General features: G+C 41.7%; 1 protein-coding gene across 4 annotated transcripts; it reads right to left on the bottom strand.

Annotated features, from left to right (window-relative positions):
• Positions 1-156: 156 nt before the first annotated feature.
• On the bottom strand, positions 157-18,512 carry washc4 (WASH complex subunit 4). 4 transcript variants are annotated; one of them, XM_083763545.1, is made up of 33 exons: positions 18,371-18,512; positions 17,664-17,803; positions 17,483-17,536; positions 17,316-17,381; positions 16,498-16,543; positions 16,184-16,251; positions 16,020-16,102; positions 15,807-15,849; positions 15,497-15,600; positions 15,196-15,316; positions 14,364-14,487; positions 14,124-14,251; positions 13,780-13,940; positions 13,492-13,618; positions 12,992-13,117; positions 12,679-12,786; positions 12,340-12,486; positions 11,446-11,525; positions 10,875-10,980; positions 8,933-9,049; positions 8,647-8,815; positions 7,871-8,025; positions 6,868-6,942; positions 6,633-6,737; positions 6,365-6,499; positions 5,931-6,039; positions 5,262-5,328; positions 3,710-3,796; positions 3,164-3,311; positions 2,615-2,711; positions 2,307-2,503; positions 1,169-1,265; positions 157-898 (listed from the first exon to the last, which is right to left on the bottom strand). In XM_083763545.1, the coding sequence occupies exons 1-33, from the start codon at positions 18,423-18,425 to the stop codon at positions 834-836; spliced, it is 3,510 nt and encodes a 1,169-aa protein (XP_083619671.1). In that variant the 5' UTR covers positions 18,426-18,512; the 3' UTR covers positions 157-833. The 4 variants fall into 4 exon arrangements, with proteins under 4 accessions (XP_083619671.1, XP_083619672.1, XP_083619673.1 ...); XM_083763546.1 differs by having other exon boundaries at positions 157-895; XM_083763547.1 differs by lacking the exon at positions 16,498-16,543 and having other exon boundaries at positions 16,020-16,079.
• Positions 18,513-20,520: the final 2,008 nt, after the last annotated feature.

Here is a 20,520-nt window from a genome sequence, read left to right as displayed (position 1 = left end):
AAATGGAAATGAGTTTTAAAATATCAATTGAAAATTGATATTTTAGGATACACAAGTATGGCACGTCAACATTAAGAGATGATTATGCACCTTGAAAACATTCACAAAGTCATACCAGACACCTACAAACCTCACTGAGGCATTGCTTTAAATCCATTAAGCTGCCATAAAAGTTATCTTTTTTTAATGAACAATCAAATAGTATAAACTAAGACACAGGTGAAGACTTACAAATTTCAGTGCAAAAAAAAAGAAGCTAATAATCCTGCAGTAAAATTTGATTAAAACACTGATTGGTGTTTTGTACTGAATGAAGCACAATTCATATAAACGCAACAAAGTCACAGAGCTTGTTTCATGTGAAGCTGACAGACATGGGATGTCTCTGGCTGTCTGCAGAATGGAGAGGGAAGGAAAATAGTTTACAGAACATTTCTGTAACAATGTTCTCAGCGCACACTTTCTGCCACTTTTAAGCCTGAGTTCAACTCTAGTTACTCATTGGCATCACGCACTGACAATAGCATAATCATCTACATGCTCATAACCAAATGTCGCAACGCGGCACGTTGTGAGCTTGTAGATGCGCTTTTTACGGTGCACAAACGAATATAAAATCAGGCGTTAGGATGCAGTGACAGCCTTTTGAAGAGCACGTCCTTCATCGTGTTGATGCTATATGACGATGTTGTTTTGTTTTCATCGCCAACCCGGACTAGTCTGGAAGCACAGTCCGAGTCTGGTGCTCCAACTCTCCTCTGTTCGTTGCAGGTGGCTTCTTCTGTCCATTTCTGTTCAGTGCTGCTACATAAATATCCGTATGTCTCCAGTGGTCACTTTGAGGCAGGTTCGCCAGGGTTGGAGCCATCTGAAGAACCCTCCACTTTGGCAGCCTCTTCTGGAGGAGACAAGAATGGTTGAAACATGAATTCTGCTATACTGGGGCGCCAATGGCCTAGTGGTCAAGATTCCTGTCATTCTCAACTATCCTATCCAGTAAAGGCAGAAAAGCCCAAAAAATATATTACAAAAATATATAATTCTGCTATACTGTTGTAGGCTACAATCTTCTTAGTAATAAATTATTATATTGACTAATAGAATAATTAAGAAGCATTTGTTTTATATAAAAAAATAAAAGGAAATAAAACACTGTAAGCCCTTTTACCTTTATCCTTCCTCTCCTGTGTCTCCTCAGCTGCTGTCTTGTCTGCTCTGAAGAAGATGCGAGCGCTGCTCAAGGAGAAGTGCAGCAGCTCAAACTCCTGCAGGGTGGAGGGAGGACAGGTCATAACGCACTCTTACCGCTACATAACCAAATATGATAAGATACCATCCATTATTACACAGTAGTGTAAGTTAACTCAAGTGTAAAAATGTACCCTTTCCTTGATCACTTTGTGGGGCATGTCAATATTATAGCTCAAAAGCACTTATTTCAATCACGTGCAACACCATTGTTTAAAATAGGGATTCAGGGATTGTTAACCCTTGGCCTACAATTAACGGAAAAAACGGAATTAATCTAAAAATCTAAACCTCCCGTTCACGGAAAAAACGGAATGACAATCAATATCAGTTATCGGGGGGTCAAAAGAGCAAAAAAAAATGTTTTTTTCGCTAATATCACTAATGTTGGATGTAATTTACCAAAATAAACGGCCGAAATCCGCGTGATAGTGCGCTATCGTGCATGCGCGCCGTCTCTATGTGCGTCGCTGTAATTTTTTTTATATTTTGCGATGTTTTGGGGTTGATTTGAGGTTAATTTGACTTAGATATGAAAAATATAGCATTAGCTTAGCAATCCAGACCAGCCAAGCTAGTGACTAGGGTCAAAATACTGCCGGATGTTGTTGATCGTTGAACCGGAAGTGACTTAGGAAGATTCGTCTATTTTGAGAATACACTAGGAAAAAAATAAAAAAAACCCATCTGTTCAAACCACCAGATCTTTCTTGTATGTTAAAACGATGAATTAAAAATATGCCAATTTGTTACCCAAACAAAAAAATTGGGATTGGCAGTCCAAGGGTTAGACCTTTATTTCAGTCAAAGATTTAAATAGATGCTAGTTTACCATGCAAGATGCTAAGAATAGGTTTTACCCATCCTAGTAGGTATCCTAGTTTCTCCAATTCACTACATTGTTCTCTTTGCACTCTAGTTGTGACTATATTTATTTACCCTGTAATTTTGTTTAGTTGACCAGGGTTCATGCTCTAATCACACACTTGTGAATCACTCTGGATAAGTGTCTGTGCTAAATGGCTAAATTGAAAATTTGAGGTGACAGGCGGCAGCACCTGCAGGTAGATGTCCAGTCTCTTCTGCGTGAGGTTCATGGTCTGCAGCAGCTTCTCGTCCTGGTTGCTGGACTGGACGTTCTGTTCCTTGGCCACGGCCTTCATCTCTTTCATGTACTTATCCCTGACAGCCTGGAACCAGTGCAGGGAGTCAAACTCCAGGTACTGGTCCAGCAGCTTCAGGATGTATGCCACGCCTGACCGGAAGGAGGGAGGGGGAAATTAAAACTTGACAAAGTGCATGCGTGCATGGCGTGTCTGTAAAGCCACTCAAAATGCAGCACGATTGGTCACAGTTGCCCGCTCACCCATGGCGAAGCCGTCGTCCGTGAATGCTGCTCCGCCTTTATTCTTCTTGTTGAGTTTTTCTTTGCAGCCGATGGAATGCTCCACAAAGTTCACCGTCTGAGAGAAATGGTTCATAATGCATGAAGGAATGAAAAAGGGGACTAAGTATTTATAGAAGAGAAGAATTGGGGTAGACCATTGCCGGTGATTATAATAATACTCAAGTCACCACTACTATGACACTATTTTGCCACTGTACATTTGCACATACGAGAAATGTATACCCATCTAACGATTAGGAGCAGTGGGCGCCATTAACAGCACACAGGAAGTTAAGTGTCTTGCTCAGGTACATGTTGAAACATTGACCGTCCGTATTGTGGGCATGTCACTATAGGCAGGAACTGTTAACGTGTGTCAAACATGATCAGAAATAGAAGATGTACAAGGTCACAACTTAAGGTCACAACTACATAGGGCTTAAGTGGTTCAGAAAGGTGCGAGGAACATGGAGAGCAGTAGCGTAAATGAAAAGACCAAAAAGAAAATAATGCAAGTGAGACACTGACCAGCGGGGGTACGATCATGTAGAAGTTCCTTAAGTGCATGTTCTTGGCACTGCGAAATTCCGGCGCGAACACCCCCACCAGCATTTTAAAGTATTCTGTCCCTTCAGCAGAGTTGCTGGTCAAATCCCCGAGTACTGAGTCCAGGACACTGGGAAGAGACGCAGGGTCAGTGTCTCTCACCGTGCCCATTAATAACAATGAACAAACAGCGCATTACATACAGACGTGAGCAATTAAAATGAGGTTGTGGCTCCTGAACCAGGGCCCAATTTCTACAAGCACAGAGTCAGCGAGTTTGAGTTCAGGCAATATCATTGGCTAAATGCTGGCTAACCGCCCTGTCAAATCCTTATCCCGCCCTTAAAATCACTACATAATATGGTCATTTGACCACATGTACAAATTAAACCAAATGGAATCCGCTCCTGGGACCCTACTGGATACTCTCAGAGGGGTCTGTAGCCTAATGCGTACCAAACTGGTGGTCTTTGAAAAGGTTTCAAGGACCCAAGTCACTCCCATGTGTCATAAATGCAACAGTCATACCTGGCAGCTTTCTGGGTCTCTTCTGACAGACCCTCCTCCTTCACCAGCTCCTCAAAGTTCACAATGTCCTCCAAGTCAGGGACAAACCTAGAGATCAGAGTAACATCTTATTGGTTAAGACATTACCGGTACTTTATTTTATGAAGTGTTGTTTTTGAGCCTGTACAGAACAAACTGCACCCACTGGTGCATTGTGAGCTTGTAGATTGGCTATTTTTTACCAAACCAACCCAACCCAAAGGCAGCGATACTCCCACAAATGTTTAGGTTTAGGCTAGACGAGAGTTAGGGATGTTTTGGGGGTCTACCAATCAAGTCTAGCTTGAGGATCAATTTATGGCATTTTTCCCCCCTCTGCAGCCCTGGCAGCCAGTACGACCATCCAAGTGCTTGCCACTTATTAAACCTGGTGCTGAAAGTTTGAATCTCTGGGGGGAGCCATTAAATGTGCCGCTTGTGGACACTAAGCGCCGCTATTGCTCCACACTTTTTTCCCCAATTCCCAAAAGGCAACTAATATAGTTTACATTTAGCTCTGGATGTTTCCCAGCCAATACCCTACTACTGCATCTCCCTCTCTTATCATAATAATAAGAGAGGGAGATAAGGGAGCCTAAACAATACATTGAGTTACAGTAAGCCATGGGAACAGCCTTCCGGAGACAGGGATGAGAGGACAGACATGACATGATTTTCCTTGTTTTTGACAAGACTAGAGCAGATAATGGGCACTCTGACCTTAGTGGGGTAGAGAAAGTACTGGTAAGTCTCCATTCATGTTCTGCCTCTCTTCTAGTGCTCCAGTCATAATTCAATTCTCAAAATGAAGTTGTCGCTGGTACAAGACACACCTCTCGACTTCTACAGTTTCAGACTTTATACTAACAGGTTATGGTCATTCTCTATTGCCTTGCTCAGAATCACAGACATTATTCTTCACCTGTGGATGCAGTGTCTCAGTAATAACTCCCTGAGGACAAGCAGAACTTCTTGGATTTTGTGCTTTTATTACACTAACAGGATTTAGACCCAATAAGCTGTCAGACAAAATTATGTGGTCAGGGTAAAAATCCCATTTTTGTGGTAGTGAAAACACTACCACAACAACAACAACAACTACATAACATTAACCACTTATGCCCCATTTATAAAATAGCCGATCTACAAGCTCACAATATGATGTGATTTTTGCACATCAAATTTGGGGGAAATGATTAACATTTTCTTTGGGAATGTGTTTGCCTATAATGTGACATGCCGAAAATAGGGATGCCAGGTTCGAAGTGGTTAATGGTCTGTGGAGTGCATGGTCTGTGTCGTTTAAGTTAACCCATTTTGACCTGAGATAAGATTCTAAAAATGTCTTCTAAATCCTGACAGTTTTCTGAAAAAGCCATGTTTCTATGTCAGTCGTTCTTCGTAGCGCGCCACCGAGTGGCGCGCTATGAGCTTGTAGATCTGCTATTTTTCAATAGCTAAAGCATAACATAATGCTAACACCAAAAGGGGTTCCCGCCCAAAATGGGTCAAGTTAAAGTGTAAATTGGTGTACCTGATGGCACTGCTGCAGCAATGTAGTCCACCAGAACGGATCATCCTCACATAGCCCATGGCATTACCTGGGGGGGTATGGGAAAGCAGTGGTTTTTTACTCAGGGTTTCCTTATAAAAAAGGCATTCAAGACAATGCACACGCAGCACACCAGTACTGAGAAGATACCGACCAGTGTGACCACAGTGAGGAGTAAAATGTGAAGTAATAGCAGTCTCACACTCATAGCCATAAGGTAAAGTCTAAACAGTAATCTTCTGTAATAAAACTGCAAACAGTAATCTTCTGTAATAAAACTGCATTTGCATCGTGGCTATGAGGGTGTGACTGCCAATCTCAACCTCATAGCCATTGATCTCTTGTTAAACTAAAAACAACCATAATTTAAGATGTTTACCATACCAAACACACAAATAACATGCTCTTCTTAGCATGAGCAACGAGAATGACATGATAATGAACAAAAAGCATCTTTGCAGCGAAAGGGACAATGTAGAAACACGGCAGAAATGTTATAATATTGTTCCATTAATTAACATCCAGTATATTGTGATCAGATTAGACACCGTTTTATTCATACTGTATTCTTGATAATAAATTCCACAATGCAAGTGTGTAGACCCTCTTGACCTTGAAAATACCATAAGTGCATTTGTGTGAAGGCCTCACCGATCTGACTGATGAGCTGTCTGAATTGGTCCAGGTAGCTCTGTCCCTCAGGCGTGATTCCCAGCTTTCTGATGCCACGGTTAAACTTCTCTGCACGCTCAAACGGATACTAAACACCATAGACATGAACAAACAAACACAATTTGTGTTGAGAACACTCAAGGACTGATTTCAAAAGTCTGAATAAAAAAACAATTTCAGCCTCTTAACAACAACTATACTGTAGGTATGCGCGCAACATCAACATCATCATCATACCCGGAAGTTATGCAGGAATGCCTACAGCAGGGGTCCTCAACTAGAAATGCTGAAGGTCCACAAATATTCTCATGCACGCGCAAATAAAATTGTGGGTCGCGGGCCACATGATTTATAATGATTGATTGATTAACTATATTGTTGATTAAATACATGAATGGTTCCATAGTTCTCACTTTCTGATCAGACTGGTCTTTTGTTTCTCTGAAGAAGCGGATGTCCTTGATGAGTCTGGATTTGATGTGTTCGTCATACATGAACTGACTGAAGATGTAGAACTTCTTACGCAGGAACTGGTAGGTGAAGTTCACCTGGCAGAGAGATGGGGCAGGGAGGTGACTGGTGTGAAAGAACTGACATTATTACAGGAATACGCACACACACGCGCACACGCATGCACACACACACATGCACATGCACGCATGCACACCCATGCAGTCTCACCGTGGTGTTCATGATGCCTGTTCCATGCGTGCGGATGGAGTTGGCAATGTGCCGGATGTTGATGGTGTTCAAGTGCTTGTTGTTGCTGGCCTTCTCTATGAAGATCTGTCACCAAAACAATCATATCACGGCGTCAGGTACGTTCATACAGTGCACGAGGTATTGCACCAGTACTAAAACAACTAAGGTCTAAAAAAGGGAGAGACAGCGACTAAGGAGTGCGGAGAGCTCTTACCTGGTTGTTCAGGTTGTAGAGGTAGCGTGAGACAAACATGTGGATATTCCTCATGATTTCCAAGACATCCAAGCCCTGTTAATCATGCACACATTTCATCACTGCATTTATACAGTAATTATCTTCTAACCAACCGGTAACGAATACGAATGTATCACAAATAATAAGTGCAAGTATCATACAACTCTTAATATGTGATGCAACTCTTAATGTCCAATGTCTCATGCATCAGTTAAAGAACGTGTTCGCAGTCGAGCAGGCTATTTTTTTTATTTAACCACTTTCAATCTGGTGTCCATAAAATAGGGATAAAGATTAATAAAATGGTTTTACGTTCGTTACCACATGAACCCTAGCATTCTAGGAATGACACACAAACATCTGGCAAAAATGGATTAACATTTGGCGAAAATATGGAAACTGGGTGGGATGTGTCAAGGAATTCTGAGGGTTAACATTCAATGACCCTCATCAGAGTGAGAAAGTATTTGCAGACAGATGTCTTCCTTAACAGCCACCTCTTTATTATCTTATCTGTCACACTCCCGTTGCCTCCTGTTTACAAATTTTACAAAGGAAATGGGGTTTTATTGTTCCATCTGTTGACCTATAGATTAGGATAGGGTTACGTCTTGTGGAACATGTGTTCTTTTGTCTATCTTTATTGATCGCGTTCCCTACAGATTGCTAGCACAGATGTTCACGATGCTGAGCTAATCTTTTTTGTACATCCTGTTCACAACTCGGGTCCCGGGTGGGCCTTCAAAGGAAGGGTTTCACTGAAAAACCTTAAGTGGTTCATCAGTGGGTTTTTTTATCCGTTTTTTCGCATCATCCCTAACAAGTGCACTTCCTGATTATTCAATCAATAAAATAAATCCCTCAATGTATGTGTTGTCATGTATGTCTTATTTTGTCATGTCTTAAAATAAATATAACATATAACAAAATCATCGCTGGGAAGACGATAATGAGACTGTTGCAGCCCTAAAAGGCAACCCACCTGCTCCAGGGTCTGGCTGGGCAGATGAGGTTCTGTCATGGTCAGGCCATAGCGCTGGGTAGCCAGGTTCCTCATCTCACTGTAGGTGGCCCAGTCGTGCAGCGCCACGGTGGTCAGGTTGTAGAACGTCTTGTCCAAGTAGTGGGTGACGTAGGCTGCGGGGAAACTAAATGCTTAGCGATAGAACACTCCACATTATGTCTTTCAGGCTGCAGGGAAACTAAACGGTTAGCGATAGAACACTCCACATTATGTCTTTCAGGAGGCGATGCCGTTACACAGATGTGTGAGATATTGATTTAATTTTAGCCAATGTAACCAAGTTACAATCTGTTGTTTCCCCTTTAGATTTATTTTGATCGTGCTAATCTGGTCCATACATGACACACAAGTGCAGAAGATAGTAAATTTACCCCGTTAATTTTCCAGTGATTCTTTTATGGCACATTCAATGTGTATGCACACTATAGTACAAGGAGGACAAAATCCAATATAACAATTATATTTCACCAAATAAATACCTCAATATCATATATTGTAAAATAACTAAATAAGACATTTTATTTAGTATTTTTTCCAAACAAATCCCAAAATAGCCCAGCCCTAAATGCCTGAAGCCTAAATCCATCCTGGGACAAGGGGGAGATTCCCCATTGGGAACAATACAAGTTTGGGTTCCCATGGGGGACAGCCCAGGTTCCAATCCAGGTGGTTACACTACAAACGCACAAAACATGAAGCAGAACTCCCTTGCCAACAGTGGAGGCATAACGTACCTTTGATGTGAATGAAACGGTTGAAGAAGCGGATGGGTTTGAGAGAGAAGAAGTGGGCCAGATCTTTCATGCCGACCCTGAAGGGATTCCTGTCGTCCAACTTCAGGTGCGTGTGAACAGAGAGGCGCAGGTCCTTCTCAATCTCCTTACACAATTTATCCAACAGGTGCTGAAACAACAGCAGGATGAAAGTGGAAGAGAGATGAACCGTGCATTAGATGCAGAGGAAAGGAAAGAGCAGACCACACACACGTCCAGCCATTCTTGGACGGCACCTGTTCCTCACCTCATTGAACACGTCCATGATCTCCTGGTCGTAGCTCTCCAACAGCTGGTCACATGACTCCATGTGTTTGGCGTACAGCATGGTGGGCACGCTGTCCCTCAAGGCGCTAAACATGTACTGCTCCGGGCCAATCGCATGCAACAGGAACAAAACACAAACAAATAACAGGAGAAGCCAGTGAGAATAATCGCCTTCCTCCTCCTAATGAACCAAACAAGAACAGGATCAATGTATTGCTCCTTCCCACACCTTAAGGGTCAGGGTGACAGTCTAATTAGGGCTCAACATAGTCCTTTTTTGTGTGTCGGTGGTGAGAAGCGCCAGTGTTTTTTATGTCTACATGCATATAGTAACTATAGTTTCAAACATTGTGACCATGTTAACTTAATCTAAGACCTATACACCATTCATCCACTAGATGTCCCCAGTGCCCATATCTACAGTATGTATGCCAGTGGTTCCCAAAGTGGGGTCCGGGGACCCCTATAGGGACAGAAACAGTCCAATTAAAACAGCGTGGCCTGTGTGTTCAGTAAGTAATTATGTGTGCCGTTTGTGAACTTAAGTTGCACAATCACAAGGATGTGTTCAGTGGTGAATCCAGACTATACCCAATTGGCATTGTCCCTACATGGCTGCTTATGGGCATGTCGACTACTGTGGTGACGGTCTATGTTTCCTTTGGCCAAAAGCCATGTTTATCAATGCTTTATAAACATTTCACCGCTGCTCCATAAGACTTTAAAAAACATTCGCTCTTCAGGAGTTTCACAAGGGCTGGGTATTTCCTGACAATTATTATAATAATCTTTAGGGGAATTTTGTAGATTTTGAACCTAAATCACTGTTCTAATGTGAGACGCTCATCATGAAGATTGTGAGAAAAAGAAAATGTCTTTTGCACATTTCTCCCACATGAGGTAATGAATAGGGGGAGGGGATAGAGTTCCGTTCCTCACTTCCTTGGGGGAGGGGTGTGCGGGAAATGTAGGGCATTATGTTAATCACATTTTTGTTTTTTAGGTGTGTGTGTGTGTGTGTGTGTGTGTGTGTGTGTGAGAGAGAATGGATTTCAGAATGAGAAAAGATGTCGGGTTTCAAGGGAGGCAACACATTAGTTCAACAATTTGAATATCTGAGGGCATTTTACACTGGTTGTCACTGACATTACATTGGCGTTTTAAGGCTCGATTCAGTGCAAAAAGCATGAAAGCGAAAATCATCCCTCTAGCGTGGGAGATTTATCAGAGAAACAGAGCTAAACATTTTGCCTGCAGTGCACCCTGTAAATAAAGGCTTGTCCGAGACTGTTGCAGTATCCTTCCACAAATCAGTGATCTTTATTTACACAGATTTGTTGTGCATGGGTGCATCAATAGGAACCTGCATGTCCAACAGTTCAATTATTATCCTATGCATATTTCCCATTTTATTGTTCTGTGGAAAGGAATGAATTAATAAAATAAACATCCCCCTTGTGTAAAGTGAGGTGCGCTCTTATCATCATTCCTCAGCCAATCAAATCACAATGCCCAAACACACCTACACACAAAGCTGTGCATAGCAGGGGCTAACACACCTGCATTTAATCCTCCTTGCATCTGTTAAGTGCAAGGATAACGCATGGGTCTACCGAGACACAACCCTCTTGCCTAATCCTTAACCATCCTTAACCATTTAAAATTCATATAATTAATAGACTATTCCGGGTATTCGCTCTACACTAAATATCTGTGATGTGATCCGTTGTGAGCTTATAGGTTACAGAATAACGATGCTAAGGTTCACACGTGGTTTACCCTGACATGTATCATCTGTGATTTGCCTATTTTAGAGCCAGCTAGGGGACATGCATACCTGTTCAGCCGAAAAAACAGTAAGGCATGGTCCTGAATTAACATGAGCCTGAGTGTTTGTTTACTGACATAACCATTGTACTTACGTGTACTCTTGCTGCATCCACGGCATACTCATAAACATCATCCAGGTAGATGGGAAAAACCGCTCTGTGCCAGTACAGAAAACTACAGTCACACTGAATCTTGACCCTGAAGAGGAAGGGAAAACAACCCACAGAGACTGTTTATAAAAAAGGTTTCACTCTGCCGGTCAGTATCACCAAACTGAAATTATGAACGGAGCACATCATAGATGCTGGGTTCATAATTGTGAGGATCCGTGGTTCCCTCACAAGACTCAACACTGACTGAAGTCTCGTCACGTGTGACATATTTCACGCAGAAGAGTCCAAAGGGAAGCGTGCACATCTAAAGAAAGAACTTTGGCGAAGAACCGCAAGGGTCGAAGCCTTCCTTTTTCATTGTACATATTTCATTCACTCACAAAAGAAAAGAGCATGGTTTTTCAAATCTAGGTTTAGATAATTCCTTAATTTTAATGAATTAAACAACCTTAGTTCCCACATAATCCTGACTATCGCCACTGTGTGATGGAACCTCATTACTGCTACAAAATGATCAGCTAAGGTGTGAAATAAAACAACATCCCCTCACCTCTCTCTGACCTCACTTATCAGATCCAGCTTCTTCAGCACAAGCTGGAGCGGAAGCAGCTCCTCGTCCTTGAACGTTTTCTAGATGGAAAAGATCAACTCCAAAGTCAAAGAACAACAAAGCGCAACACTTTCATTTGTGTGTGATGAGTCAGTAACAGTGGTGGAAAAAAGTACTCAATTTTGTTACTTAAGTAAAGGCATCAATGCTGAAATATAGAAATACTCCGTTACAAGTAAAAGTCCAGAATTCAAAATGTACTTTGGAGTGAATGTACAAAAGCATTGGCACGTACCAAAAGTAAAAGTACTCATTATGCAGAATGTCCCATTTCGAGTTTTCAAATATCTTTTAAAATTCAAATGAACGAAACATTTCGAAAATGTATATAGGACTGAAGTGGTTAATGTATGTTTCGTAATAATAATCAAAATGTACAAAGTAACGAAAGTTTTCAAATCAATGTAGTGGAGTAAACGTACAATATTTGGATCCGAGGTATTTGTACTTTACTTGAGTATGTTTTAAAATCAATGTAGTGGAGTAGAAATAAAAGTATTGGAAATTGATAATACTCAAGTAAAGTACAAGTACCTCAAAATTGTACTTAATCCTTTCTGGGCGGGAACCCCTTTTGGTGTTAGCATTATGCTATGCTTTAGCTATTGAAAAATAGCAGATCTACAAGCTCATAGCAGGTCTGCTATTTTTGAAAAATCGAAGAACGACTGACATAGAAACATAGCTTTTTCAGAAAACTGTGAGGATGTAGAAGACATTTTTAGAATCCGATCTCAGGTCAGAATGGGTCAAATACAGTACTTGCGTAAATTTACTTAGTTACTTTACACCACTGGACACAGTGGACAGTACACAGCAGATCCTCTGGTTTACCATCTGAGTGCCCACGCTGAGGGCCAGGGACACCACCAGGCGGCGCTCCCTGGTGCTGGGTCCATTCAGGGCGTTTTCTGCCATCACCAAAGACGACAGCACGTCCAGACGCTGCTCACTGTACTTCTTGTCTGATACCACCCTTTTCTACAAGAACGACAACATGGCAAGACAATAGGGACACATATTAAATGTGTCTAATGCATCTCAAAATGATTAAGATCAATAATATAGTATTTTTCCCCAAATCTGATTTTTATGTCATTACAATCCAATATTAGCTCTATTATTATCTTGCGTATATTGTATTGTTTGCATAGCGTTGTGTTGTGTTGTCACCTTGGCATGGGCAATGGCGTTCAGAGCCTGGGAATGTAGTTGCTGGTTTATGTGGGAAACAGAGTCTGCTACCACCATAGAACGTCTGTGGAATGTGTGCTCCACCGCCTGCAGAGGAGATGACAGCAGATATTGTTCAAATGCTGCGTTTGTCACTCACACACACACACACACACACACACACACACACAGATCCACACCAGTGTCACGTACCAAAGATAGCCGATGTACATTGTACAAGCTTACATGCATTTTCTGCACTGACACTGGTGTGCAACTACTGTATGTATGAATCTGACCATTCTGTACGTACCTTGAGCAGTTCAACTAGTCTACAGAGGGCTTTGACAGAGGTCTTGGTCATGGGCCGCTGCATAGACATGTAGAGATTCATGACGGTCTTAATGATGGTGCTGATGCTGTAGGCATACAAGATCCCCTAGGAGAGAGACAGCACAGGAAAAGGTCAATGTCGGGTATGCAATACGTGCATGAGGTCCCACTGGATATGCAATTGGTTGAGCCATGCAAAGTAAGCACAAAACTACTGTGAATAGTCAGTCTGTGTATGTCGCTGTTCACCAGAAAGCTCTGAAAACATGGCTCAACTATAAGCAACTATAGGTTGCCTTGTTTGCAAGTAATGTGTGTATGTGGTAACACTAAAAATCTGAGTTCACCATTTTCATAGGGTACAAAATAACTTTAGTCAGCACAACGAAGTGTCCCCTTTTCTGCTAAATTTAGAGTAGCCAATTATTGTTTCCCGGAAGACTAGTCCAACCAATTTGAACAGACATTTGCTGTTCTCACCTGTACAAAGACATTACACCTGCTGCTCAGGTCCTCCGACAACCTCTCACTTTTCTGCTCCTTGGACAAGATGGCCTCCATCTTCATCATCCATGAAGTAACAAACACGTAGTAGGACTGAACATCCCTTAGTTAAGACATGAGACAGTTTTAAGCAGCCAATTCGGTTTTTCATGCCCAAACCGAAAACCCAAAAAGAACTTTACTAAAACAGGGAAAGCACATTTAAAAAACAAATGCCAGGTGCTTTGTTCAAAGACATTGTTACTGATGTGCTCATCAACTCACTTGGTGAGCGTCTGTGCTTTCTGTTGCAGGTAGGCGTCTCTCTGTGCTCTGATCGCCTGTAGACTCTTTTTGTCCATCAGCTTGGCGGCAGCCGGGACTTTAGCAATGAGGAAGGTGTCAGGGAACCAGATGATGTTAGCAGTCAGAGTCACAGCTGGGACCTGGAACAACAACCACTATGATTAGTGGGACGTCTTCCAAGCAGTGTTAATTTTGTCGACTGAAATGATGAAGAATGTTGGTCGTTCTACTTGTAGAACGTCTATTTTTAGAATGCAGCCATTACGACGCCATAAAGGCCTGCCAAAATACAATTTTGACTAAATTAACAGTAAGTCCCTTACCTTTTTACAGACATCTAAAAGTGATTTGTAGAGTTTCTTGTCGACAGCCCTGAAGATGTGAAAGTGAAGCACGAAGAGGCTGCAAACACCAGCATACTTATCTCTCTGGTCTATCTCTGCGGGTTCACCTGACACAAACGCAAATACGTACGTAGATTGAAAACAAATCTTGTCACACACACACACACACACACACACACACACACACACAATCAATACAACCAAAGAGGAGACACTGACCGATCTTGGACTCAACATTAGTGAATATTGTGCGTATGTTGAAGAAAAATTCCTCAGCGAAGGCACCGTTTTTAGCGATAGAGATTCCTTCTTTAGGATCGTCAAACCTCTGCTCCACACACGCCTGTCACAAAGTCACATAAAGAACAAATTCTGTTAAAGACTGTTGCTGAATACTTATAACCATACTGGTGTCAATGCATGTCAACTCATATTCACAGGTTTGGCTATCTATAATATACTGTACAAAGCATTTCCCTATTAATAGCCATTGTTTTTAGACTTAGTATTTGTTTTTTACATTTTGTCCAAAGTTATTAAAGGTTATGAAATTTAAGTTAATAATTGAGTCAATTATTACTAACATCACTCCTTAACCACAACACTCCAGTTGGCGGGAGAGCAGTGATTGGCCAAATCACTGGCCCTCTCATCCAGGCTTCCAGCTATTGACCTCTCTCTCTTAAAGGTGGCTCCAGACCGAGCAGACATGTCGGGTTTCTCACGATCCTCGTCGATAACGTCAAGATTATCTATCAACATCCTGCCGACAGGCAAGAGGCGGCAGAAATCCATCCCGACGTAAAATCGAACGAATCTCCGCAGTGTGGAGTTGGCTTTATACCAGAGCCAACAGGAGGCTCCACCTGCTTTGTCTGTTCTTGGGGGATTGCAGGCACTTAGAGGTCTCTAGGACTGTGGTTTGGGTCCTCCTATGTCTCACCAGACTATAAGTCTGTTAAGCACAGTAAATGCTTCAATATGTCAAACTATGACCCCAAACCTTTCCAAGGAGAAAAAATACAATAGTAAAACAAATGGATGTGGCTACCTGCAGAATCATCCCATCCAGTAGTTGGCCCTCCAGCTTCAAAAGGAGCTTCTCAAAAGGTTTCAACTTTTCTTCAGGAATGGAAAATTTACCAGGGTTATGATGCACTGATTTCAGCAACCTGGAACAGGAAGAGAAGCTTAACCTACTAAAAAACTGAATTTCATATGCATAAGATAATTATTTAAGCCGCATGCAGATAGCATCTTAGACTAGATTCTATGTTGTTCAATGCATTATCAATAACTTTGTCATTGGGAATCTCCTGTACCTCAGTGTCTTTTTTATTCTTTTATTTTACCTTTTGTACATCTTCCAGTGGTCTTTTAGTGTGCCATGATTTTCCATAATCTCATCCAATGTGAGAAGTACCACTAACAGCTCTCCAAGATGCTCATACACAGTCTGCAAAGGAGAGGCAATGTTAGGGATGCTGTTGAGTAAAGCCAATTAGATAATTTGGAGAAATTAAGCTGTGATCATTGTAGGCCAGAGCAGCTATTAGTTTTAGCTTTGAAAAATATGGAATGTTGGCAGCTATCCGTGGGCCAGTCACAAACAATCCTGTTAAACTGTGGCTCAGAGCTCATAATTAGACCACAACACCTTACCTGGAAATGGACTCCTGATGATTCAATTACTTTGGTTGCACCCCTGTGCGAGACAAAAACATTGTAAACTATTTATTTGAACTGAACAGCTACCGAAAAACAATGCTCAACCGCTACTCAGGGAGCCACTCGGGACTGTAGGTTGTAACTTGTGTGTGTGTGTGTGTGTGGCACACACACAGTCACACACACAATTGGATCGTGCCGACTTACTTGTTGCTGTTATATAGGGCTGCCAGCTGATGAACAATGTTGACCACTACCTCAAAACATCTTGAAACAAAACAGGACAGCTCCTATAAGAAGATATACGTTTTACATCTTCAATTCCAATGAACAGTGTCATTAATGAAAGGCTTTAATCATCCACTTCTCACCTGAAGGAATGATATAAATCTACCCATTTGAATCTGGGACTCGCCTTCAACAACACTGGTGTCAGATACTGAACACACACACACACACACACACACACACACACACACACACACACACACACACACACACACACACACACACACACACACACACACACACACACACACACACACACACACACACACACACACACACACACACACACACACACACACACACACACACACACACACACACACACACACTTTGTTTAGCAAGAAATTCACCTTCAAAAAGATGAAAATAGCTGATACGAGGATTACTGTAATCTCACCTCCTTCTCCATAGTACAACAGTCCATTATAGAACTTGGTTTCTGCCTACAAAAGTGGAACATATTAATTATCTTATCAGTACAAATCTACTGCCTGGTTTTGGTGTTATGCAGACACAATTTCAACTACATGACAAAATCAAATCAAATGCATATCATGACGTTTTGACAAAATACCTCAATAATCAATATTGTGACAATATCATATTGTGACTTTTTGAGGGGCGCTATCCTATGCCCAGCTTTCCGGGTTTGTGTGAACACAAACATTGGCTGATGATTGGCTGATCAGCCCATAGCGATTTGATGAGCAAAATATATATTTAAAATAAATGTGAGGGCAGAAAAGTGAAGACGCCAAAAGTGATTGGCCACAATAACATTTGTGATGATTTGATTGGCTGAGCACAGCATGTGACGTATGATGATAAGAGTGCCCCTCACTTCACACAAGTGTGATTTTTTAATGTTAAAAATAGAGAAGGATCTACAAGCTTGCAATGCATTGATACGATGTGAGCTTGTAGTTGCACATCAGCTAATATTTACCATTTTAGAAAATGTCCCCCCCCCCCAAATTGAAAATGATTAGGCCGATTAGGGGTTAAGTGATTAACACTAGGAAAACAAAAACAATACTTAGGCCATATTATATCCAAAATCACAGACAATATCTAGTCTCATATCACAATATTGATTGATTGAATACAGAGAACAGTTTGCAAAAAAGATCACTGAAATATAGTGTTGAATTGTTGATATACTGCCCAGCCCTATAGAACTTAAACTGTACACGGGCATTCCCCACAGCTTCCTACCTCATGTTTTAGTTTCTTCACTTCACTGCAGAGAGCAGCATATACTGTGATGACTTTGTTAAGGACCTACACAAAGCACAATACCATCGTTTCATAAGATGCAACATAATTGTCATGTGTTATGATGTATGCCAAAACATGTCATATGACTCATGACCTCATCTTACCTTGTTGTCGGTTTTGATTAATTCAAGCAAATTAGATTGCTCATATGGGAGAAGCTGCAATAAATGGGAAGGAATAAGTGGAAGGTTGAACTGTGAGGGATATATTCTGGCTTTATTTATTTTTTTAGAAGGGAACAGTATAAAGAAATATTCCAACTGTTCCTTTAAATGTCATGGTTACCTTTAGAGCAATGGGATCCAGTGTGAAATCCCATACATCCCCAATGGAATCATCCAGAGCATCTTCAATCCCTTTCAGCTGGGAAGTGTATTCCTCCAAAAACTTCCCATAGTTCTTCATTTGAACCTCTGTGTGTATCTCTGATGGGAGTGGAGATGCTTAGGTTTAGAATTGTCTGAGGTGCTGCTGCTATAGGTTCTACGTTTAGGCTGATTGCATGCGTCCATCTCTTTCAAATTCCAACCCGTGCATTTAATGTCAGGGAAATAAGTAACAACTTTTAACAACAATTAACAACATAATGTAACTTGGATGAGGCTACTGAAGTGCTATATTGCTAAGTAGCTAAACAGCAACTCTGGTCTGTACTGTGAAGCTGTCAAATTGATCAGCTGTGTTTGGTGACAGACTGACAGTGGGACTGGGGAGTCGGGACTAGGCATACTATGACCCGACGGAGCATCCATGGCCGTTGTTAAAATAGGTCCTATATCTCAGCCGAAAACATTCTTAATTTAACATAATTCACAATTCACGGGTGTGTTTTTCTAACTTCCTCAACGTAGTTTGCTCCATTCAGCAAATAGACTGTGCCCATGCTTCTTCTGGTTGAGCTATTGGAGCTAGCATACAACTTTGCATGTACCAGTACCACAACAAGCAGCCAGGTAACTCTCACTGTTTCATGAATAAGCTACAGTACTTACTCTGAGAGCCATCGTCAAAACGATCAAATTCCCAATCAGGAGTCTCGACTGCCATTCTGTCAGCTAGAAGAGCCCAACAGGCCAACACTGTTATAGCGGTATAGCTGCCTTTGCCTTAAAGTGAAGCACAGCGATCCCATGATTTATCTCATGACTCTGTAAACAGTCGCTAGTGGTCATGGGAAATGTAGTTCTGCGTAGACAGCATCATAGTGGGTTGCCGTTGCTCAGTTGTCAGAAGTCGAAGTGTGTGTGTGCCATGCGAGCGAGCGAGAGAGAAGAGAGGAGAAGAAGGAAGAGAGAATGTCAATTTCATCAGGTAGAGCCAGAAACAGGTAGCCTCGAGTCGGATTCTGAGACCGCTGGCGTTTTGTTTTAAGAAGCAGGAGTCTTTGCATTATTCTGTGTGTGTGTGTGTGTGTGTGTGTGTGTGTGAGTGACTGTGTGAGAGTGAGTGTGAGTGTGTGAGTGTGAGTGTGAGAGAGAGAGATAAGTTGTCTATGTTCTCTCTTCATTTGAATGTGTGTTTTACAAGCATGTGAGAGGAGGGAGTGGGAGAGATGAGCAGGGAGGGAGGAGGTGGTCACTATGGTGTGGGTTGTCATTCTATGAAGAGCCATTAAGAGAGACACAGTACACTGAGGCCACAAGGACGACAGCACACAAGAGGAGTGTGAAGTATTCAGGGTAAGTGCCTTTAACCACCACTTACAGTAAACACATGAAACACACATGAAGTGCCAGACTGACAGTATTCTGGGACGAACATTCACAGATTTACCAGCTCTCATAACGTGTAATTATTGCAACGCATGGTGAGCTTGTAGATCAGCATTGGTCGGTGAAACAAGGAGGGGGCCTCCTACAGACCCTCCGGTCAATGGCGTGTTAGGGTTTAATTGATTGAACCCTATATAGTTGAGTACTCCAGGGGTCTATAGGCATCCTGCTTTTTCTACTCAACAATAAATATCTCCTGTTTAGTTGTGAGCTTGAACTGGATCTGCTATAGTGTTCGCCCCAGAATAGGGACGCTAGGGTTCAAAGGGACAACACTGAAATTCCACTACTGCACCACTTTTATTTCACTTTCATAGTCACATATTTGCCGATGCATAATAACAGATCCACTGGTCACTCATGTTAACTTACTCTCAAATATGCACATATAGAAGCAAGTTCTGGGATAAGGTTCTAACCTTTCCAACCATGCAGGAACTAATTGGTAATTGCTAATTTTAGAGAAATTGGAAATGAAGTGGAATATTGTCTCTGTCAGACAAAGCAGCCTCAGAATTGCTTTGGGGAAAATGTAGGTATTCAGCATGATAATGCATGCAATGTGTACCATTAGATGACCGTGACAAAAGTTATGAGTCCACAAGCAGGGTTTTTTTGCCATGTCCATGTTGCATGGCTAGGTGGCAGGTGATCATATGAGTAGGCCTACTGGTCTTTGAAATGTTAACTCACTTATTGGGTTTCCTGTGTAGCTTCATAATTCTATATTATACACTTCAGGGTATAATGTAAAATCTGGCAGTGATATGGAAGATTAGTGTCTAATATTGCTTAATTTCCATAGCACTGTATGTACAAGTTATTTGGTTTTATTGTCCACATGTGTTAATTGTCAATTGCTTTATTACTGTATGCAGTTTATATTGCCATATATAGGCCTAAAAGAAAAGGCTCAGTCTAATAGTTGGTTTGGGATGTGAGGGGCCATCAATTGGCATATAAGGACTATCATCACTTTAGAGTTATGTGTGGGAAAGCTATATTATTTAAAACGCAAGGCAAAATGCTTTGCAATAATTGTTCTGTCATGTTCATGACATGCCTTATTAAAGCTTTGTTCTGTTGCAGTATCACATCCTGTGGATTCATTCTGATTTGGTGGCATCATCCTCATCCTTGGATTTTCACTACTTAGCTGTTCCAGTGATCAGTTCAGGTGGGGACACTGTTTGTCGGGCGGCGGGTGCTGCAGAAAGCTGCCCACTGTCACTTCACACTATGGTTGTTGCTGACTCTCTGGGAAGAGGCAACGGATGGAACCAGGTCACATCTCATCAACAACAACAACTTCCCCCAGGGAGATCACCAACCGCTTATCAACTGTGTCCATATACTGAGACAGACCTCCT

Source organism: Protomyctophum parallelum (genome assembly GCF_964188405.1).
Source record: "Protomyctophum parallelum genome assembly, chromosome: 4".
Taxonomy (NCBI): domain Eukaryota; kingdom Metazoa; phylum Chordata; class Actinopteri; order Myctophiformes; family Myctophidae; genus Protomyctophum; species Protomyctophum parallelum.
Note: the sequence above shows the minus strand (reverse complement) of the source record. Positions and strands in the feature narration are given on the sequence as shown.